Below are 7,319 nucleotides of genomic sequence, written 5' to 3'. Positions count from 1 at the left end.
ATGCCGGCGGTAGCGGTATTCCAGATGCTCCTGCGAAAGACAAAAGCTAATGAAAAACAAGTTTTTGTTGTCAATCCTGAGAACATTATCAATATACGGTGCATTAATTTTGTTGAATATTTCTTTATTTGCAACTAAATTCATTATGAATGAAGTAATCGTTTAAAAGTAGGTTTATTTATTAATAGCAGAATAGCAGTTATCTATATATATTGAGAAATATTGCATACCTTTATTATTTAATGCTGTTTTTAAAACCTGTTCCACATTTTTGTACTTTGGTTGACGGTCGAAATGCATTGAACTATAACTAACAACTGGAAGATGCAAGCTCAATTTATGTAAGCATTCTGGTATATTCGACATAATTTGGAATTTAATTTTTCGAGTCTGCAACATTTGAAAATGTTAAAAAGTTTAATATCCTCCCAAGTTTCTAAGGGCGTAGTTATATATCTTTGTTAAGGGGATAGGGGCTTGCAAGCAAGGTTTAGGATTATTTCAACTAAGTTCAAATAAATTAATAATTAAATGCTATACTTGTTGCAGTGAGTCACATAAAATTAAAATGACGATGTCATCTTTATAAATGCCTTTCATTTTCCCATTAAGATTTAGTGATTCTAGCACTTTATTTTCCGATAATATGAACAGTTGATCATAATGGAATCGTAAAATAAAGTTGCTAAGTTTCGAATTATTATACATTTTCCAACTACCAGCACACCACATTCTTAACTTATCGATTTTAACTGTTAGAGTATCTGTAAAAAGTTACAAAATAAACACATTAATATCAGTAATTAAACGATTATGCAATATTGAGCTTTGACTAATGATTGCTTTAATATATTTATCTACTTACGGCTCATTTTTAAAATCAATTAATTTTAAATCTTATTCAATGCGGATCGTGGGTATTTTAATGCAGTAAGATACTGATTTAATCAGGCAAAGTAAGTTTATAAGCTAATTTAGATAGCTAATTTATGATTTTTTATTTATTTATAGTACGAGTTATTATTAGGTTTGGAAATAAAATCGCGCCAAAATTGGGTACTTGACAGTTATAACAATAACATAAGAAATATATTGGATATGATAGCTTATAAGTAAACATAAATTACGCAGTATTTCGTTTATTTTTTAATACGTTCTAAGTATTTTAATTTTTAAAAAGAAATTTTCGATTTTTTATCTGTGGATTTTAAATCCCAAAACGGCGACAGTGCTGCCTCAAATGTCATGTGACGTCACTACATCGAAACCAAACAAGACAAATAATAATTAAATCGTTTGCTGTCAGAGTTGGTTGAATTTATGTTGTGAACCCAAATGAAGCCATACTATATTAAAGCTGATAGTGTGAACCTGCTTAAAGAACCTCCATATATGCAGTGCAATAAATCAAAATGGATACAAAAACTTCCGTGAGATAACCTATGGAAATATCAAATAAACAACGTAAGTAAAACATTCTTTATATTTACATTTAATCATATCGGACAATTGGCTACTTGACACTTTTTGGGAAAGTGTTTTAATGAATTAGTATACGTATTATATATGCCTTTCATTGATCACTTTTTCGAAAAAAGGGCTATTTATTAATAAAAAACAAAGTTTCTTTACGGTGAACGGAACGTCGCGTTAAATCAGGCGGTCAAGTGTCATTTTATGGCGAAACGTCATTATACTGTAAACAAACAACGCTCGGAAGAAAATAGGGAGTTATTAAAATTTAGCTTTTATAACTAAAATTGAAATAAATGACAAGTTATAAGACGTGTGCAGTGACGATGTGTATAAGTACGATCGCTAAATATCCTAACAAATTTGCTTATACACGTTCCTAAACCGAAATCTCATAAACGTTAAAAGAACTTGCAGACAGAGGATTCAAACATATAATAGAAGTATTAATGAGAAAAAAGAATAAGGAGTGATTCCTCTACTCTAAATCATCAAACCCGGATGTAATCAGAACAAAACAGCAAGTTAAATTATTAATATATTATAAAGATGTCTACGATAAGAATAGAGTTAGAATAGTATTAGTTAAGAATAGAATAAATGAATTAAAAGACGTCTACGAGAATTCTCTATTTTAAGGCCTCATTCTGTAATTAATAAGAAACAAAGTATTTCGATGACTGAGTTATTATTACTTGTGCACGGATTAACTTACAGGACTGTATAATTAAAAATACATGATTTGCTAATTTTAATCTTTTATTAACCAACTGCTTTGTTTGTTAGGTTTATATGGGTCTATTATTGAGTACACACCGTAGAACTTTTGTATATATTTATCATTATATGTTACATTTACAATATTTACTACAGATAACCTCAAAGCATTTTGAAGCTGTTATTTTCTTGTATATTGAAGCTCTTACTAAGCTGAATTTTTGTGCTGCTTGAGTGTGTACTTTCTTCATTTTTAAAATTATTTTCTGTAACAACTAGATATATAATTTTTATCATCGTCATTTTGAGAAATCTGTAGTACAATAACAGCAACTGTATGGTCATTTTCCTTCCTTCATCTTGTTGGGTAGGTTACTCAAGTAAAGAACTACTATTTCCCATTTCCTTTACTTTATGTACTTCAGAGTGCTGACCACCTTTGAAACTTTTGGTTCCTCACTTTCTATGACTCCACATTAAAAATGCTACCGCATGTTTGCTGCCTCCTTGGGAGGCAGGACAGTCATCACATTTAATAATACTTTGTTTTTCATATACAGTCATGGACACTGAGCATGACTTTTGATGTACCGTGTATTCAGGACAACTTTTACTTTTCATGAAACACAAACTTGCCTGCCTCTTAAACTGCACATACCCTATAGCGTCGTCACTATACGACTGTCGCGAAGATCTGAAAATATAAATATAACCAATAAATAACCTTAAAGCAGTTTACATAATAATATAAGTATAGTTTAAAAAGCTTGATAATCACTTAAAGACAACCTTTCTTTTATCGGAAATCGGTTAAGAAATGTTTTAACTGTCCGAAATGATTAAATGTAAATATAAAGAATATTTTACTTACGTTGTTTATTTGTGATTTCCATAGGTTATTTCACGGAAGTTTTTGTATTCATTTTTATTTATTGCATTGTATATCTTTTTTAAGCAGATTCACGCTATCAGCTTTAATATACTGTGGATTCATTTCGGTTCACAACATAAATTCAACCAACTCTAACAGCAAACGATATCATTTTTATTTGTCTTGTTTATTATGCATGTGGTGACGTCACATGACTTTTAAGGCAGCACTGTCGCCGTTTTGGGATTTAAAATCCACAGATAAAAAATCGAAAATTTCTTTTGAAAAATTAAAATACTTAGAACGTATTAAAAATTAAACTAAATACTGCATAATTTATGTTTACTTATAAGCTATCATATTGGATATATTTCATATTTTATTGCTATAACTGTCAAGTACCCAATTAAAACATTTCTTAACTGACTTCAGACAGAAGAAAGGTTGTCTTCAAGTGATTATTAAGATTTTTTTAAATATACTTATATTCTTATGTGAACTGTTTTAAGGTTATTAATTGGTTATATTTATATTTACAGATCTTCCCGACAATCGTGACGTCTATAGTGACGACGTTATAGAGTATGTGCAGTTTAAGAGGAAGGCAAGTTTGTGTTTGATGAAAAGTAAAAGTTGTCCTGAACACAAGGTACATGAATGAAAATGAAAATGTGATGACTGTCCTGCCTAGAAGAAGTGAGGAGCCAAAAGTTTCGAAAGTGGGCACCAGTCTGAAATACATAAAGTAAAGTACACGGGAAATAGTACTTCTTTACTTGCGTAACCTACCCAACAAGATGAAGGAAGAAAAGTGAACATACAGTTCCTATTATTGCATTGCAATTTAATTCTGAAAATGACAGTGATAAAAATATATATCCATTTGTTACGGAAAATAATTTTAGTAATGAAGAAAAGCAGACACGCAAGCAGCACAAAAATTTAGCTTAGGTGATCTGTAGTAATTATTGTAACTGTAACATATGATAAATATATACAAAAGTTCTACTGTGTGTACTCACTAATAGAACCATATAAACCAAATAAACAAAGAAATCGGTTAATAAAATACTAATATTAGCAAATCATGTATTTTTAATTATACAGTCATGTAACTTAATCAGTGCACATGCACCATCAATAATAACACAGTCATGAAATATTTTAATTGTGTCCTATTAATTACAGAATGGCCCCTTAAAATAGAATTCTCATAGACGTCTTATAATTCTATTCTTATCATAGACATCTATATAATATATTAAATATATGAATACTTCCACTTTCTGTTCTGTTTTGATTACGTCCCGTTCCAATGATTTGGAATTGACGAATCACTCGAGAGTTACTAAATTTATTCCTTTTTTTCAATAATACTTCTCTTACATAGATAGTATAAAATGTCATTGCTTGCAAACAGAGTATTTAAACATATAAGAATCTGCAAGTTCTTAAACGTTTATGAGATTTGGGTTTAGGAACTTGTATAAGCAAATTTGTTAGGATATTTAGCGATCGTACTTGAACACATCGTCACTGCACACGCCTTGTAATTTGACATTCTTGCAATTGTACTAATAAAAGTTAAATAATTCCCAAGATTTCCCCTGAAGTATGTGTAGCGTCGAAGTTTATTTCTATATTTTCAATGTGTTGACGTCACGCCACGAAATGACACTCGACCGCCTGTTTTGGCGTAACGTTCCGTTTACCGTATTAAAAATATGTTTTTTATTAATAAATAGCCCTTTTTTCGAAAAAATGATCAATGAAAGGCATATATAATACGTATATGAATTCATTAAAATAGTTTCCCAAAAAGTGTCAAGTAGCCAATTGTTAATTTTTTTTTAATTTAAAATTTAACTTGCCACGACATAGTAAATAGCAGAAGTATAGTATACGAAATCAAAATATTGGTTACTAAATGATCATTTAATCCTTAAATAAATTGTAAGTTTTGTTTCAATGTTTTGCATTTTTTTTAGATTATAATTTAATGACGTGCTTGCAACTATAATAATAATAACTAGGTACAACATTTAATTATCTACTTTTTATTTTTAGTCTTTGAAATAAATAAGGGAATGAAGGAATGTCAAACTGACAGTTGACATTGATGTGTTGTTTGTTGATCAATCAATCTGCTAGAAATTAAAATCTTGCTTATGAAAATTAAATGTTATTTTCCCAGTTAGTTTACTAGTGCAATAGCTGGTTATTTTATTATTATATTGTACATTCGCAAAAATGGCTGGGACTTACTATTTTGTGATAGTGGGACATTCAGATAACCCTATATTTGAAATGGATTTCATACCAGTCACTAAGGAAGTTAAGGTATCTTCGTTAAATTATATTACTTTATCATCGTTCCCTGATTTATAGGCACTGTTACATATTGGTGACTTAGTCCGACTTAGCTTTCAGCCAAATAATTACGTTAGCAGTATATTAATTAGTAGGTGTCACATTTTTGTAATTACTGTAAGCATCTTTGGCCTAAATATGTAAAGGGGCGGGAAATATATTTATACATATCCGCTACAAGCAGCTCGAACCCTACTTTGAAAGCCCTATCCTCTTACCAAAGCCAATTTTTCTAATTCAAGTAAATTTTATAACTATGAGTTGTTTTAAAGCAAGTGTTTATTATTTGTTATCTGTCTACTATCCAGACTAGAGCAGGGATGGCTGAATTTTATAACATTGGCTTATCTTAATAATAATAAAAAGAAACCTAAAAAAACTTGCCAAGACTCCAACCTTATCCTTATATTCCACCCGGGATGAGTCAAACTAAGGCTTGGTCTTTACAGAAAGAAGACAACAGGCATTTGAACCAGTTCATAGCCCATGCCGCCCTGGACCTGGTGGACGAGCACATGTGGAAGGTAACCAACACATACCTCAAGTCAGTTGACAAGTTCAACCAGTGGTTTGTGTCTGCTTTTGTCACCGCTAGTCAGGTAACTATGTATTTTAATTTCTATATAAATTGATGTTTTCCTTATCTTAAATACAAAATCACAAATATATCACAATAAGGATTTCTCTAATTACTACATATAAAATTAAATTAAAATTTGTGAAGCAAAAATTATAGCAATGTTTTTCTATAAAAAAAGTTATTTTGAGCCTCATTTCTGCGCATGATACGAAAACACAAAAAAAAATATTCAAAGTTATTTCAATAGGAATTTTCTAAAGTTATTTTAATAAAGTAATTTTCACTAACATGGAGAATACTCCAGGGCAAAATAAATACTTAGAAAGTATCCAGTGTTTCTGCATAAAAAAATTTAAATGCATATATTTCTATGAAGCTCTTGAAACAAATATATTCAGTTAATTTTTTTTCTCTAAACCCATGAACAGTTTCATAATTATTCTCTAATAACTAAATGAAACTAAATAAAAGCTTGTTATAATCAATGTATGTTTTACTCTCATTTAAATCTTACACAAAGTGCCACTCGAACCCTCATGAAAACAAAAAAAATTACAAACATTTTGAATTTATTCTGCTTCTAATTGAGGTTTTCCAATTTTCCCAGATGAGATTCATAATGGTGCATGACGCCCGCAATGAGGATGGTATCAAGAACTTCTTCACCGATGTGTATGAAGCTTATATTAAGCTCATGTTGAACCCATTCTACAAGGAAGACACGCTCATAACATTACCAGCCTTTGAAAAGAAAGTACTCTTCTTAGGCAAGAAGTATTTAACATAGTTATAAGAAACATTAGTGATGGCTTTAATTTATTTAAGATTATATTGTTTATATCCTAAGGTCTAGAGGCAGTTGGCTATTTGTATAAAATGTCCAAGTGTGAGTCAAACTTGCATGAAGGGTTCTGTACCAATAAATTTTCATTTTTTTTTTATTTTTAGTATTTGTTACCATAGCAGCCACAGAAAATTTGAACTGTTTACCTATTACGGTTCAATAGACAAAGCGAGAAACGTAGAGAAATAGTTATTACTGTTCAAGATATGGGACCCTGTGACAGACAGAAAGACTGCGTCATCCAACATCCTATTATTTTTATGTAAGTTAAGCACCAAACTCTCATGTGGCAATTTTTGTTTGTCACATTAAACAGCCCGGACAACTTATTTATAGTGCTCAATCTTATAGTGAAAATAATAGATCTTAAAATGTATATAATTGTAAATTGCACTGAAATGTAAACATTAATGTTTTTTTTTAATATGTTATTAATATAATATAAGAACATATTGTTTTTTATT

At 30.1% G+C, this 7,319-nt stretch overlaps 1 protein-coding gene and 1 long non-coding RNA gene across 2 annotated transcripts; one reads left to right on the top strand and one right to left on the bottom strand.

Annotated features, from left to right (window-relative positions):
• Positions 1 to 2,214: 2,214 nt before the first annotated feature.
• Positions 2,215 to 3,436, bottom strand: LOC140745280 (uncharacterized). Its single transcript, XR_012102643.1, has 2 exons — positions 3,062 to 3,436; positions 2,215 to 2,884 (listed from the first exon to the last, which is right to left on the bottom strand). It is a non-coding gene; the product is annotated as an uncharacterized LOC140745280 (long non-coding RNA).
• Positions 3,437 to 5,173: 1,737 nt separating this feature from the next.
• Trs20 (trafficking protein particle complex subunit 2) lies at positions 5,174 to 7,305 on the top strand. Its single transcript, XM_073077045.1, has 3 exons — positions 5,174 to 5,401; positions 5,881 to 6,030; positions 6,619 to 7,305. The coding sequence occupies exons 1-3, from the start codon at positions 5,312 to 5,314 to the stop codon at positions 6,796 to 6,798; spliced, it is 420 nt and encodes a 139-aa protein (XP_072933146.1). The 5' UTR covers positions 5,174 to 5,311; the 3' UTR covers positions 6,799 to 7,305.
• The last annotated feature ends 14 nt before the right edge of the window (positions 7,306 to 7,319 follow it).

Source organism: Epargyreus clarus, unplaced genomic scaffold (genome assembly GCF_041222505.1).
Source record: "Epargyreus clarus isolate Ecla_fem2 unplaced genomic scaffold, WU_Ecla_fem_2.2 ptg000010l, whole genome shotgun sequence".
Taxonomy (NCBI): Eukaryota; Metazoa; Arthropoda; class Insecta; order Lepidoptera; family Hesperiidae; genus Epargyreus; species Epargyreus clarus.
Note: the sequence above shows the minus strand (reverse complement) of the source record. Positions and strands in the feature narration are given on the sequence as shown.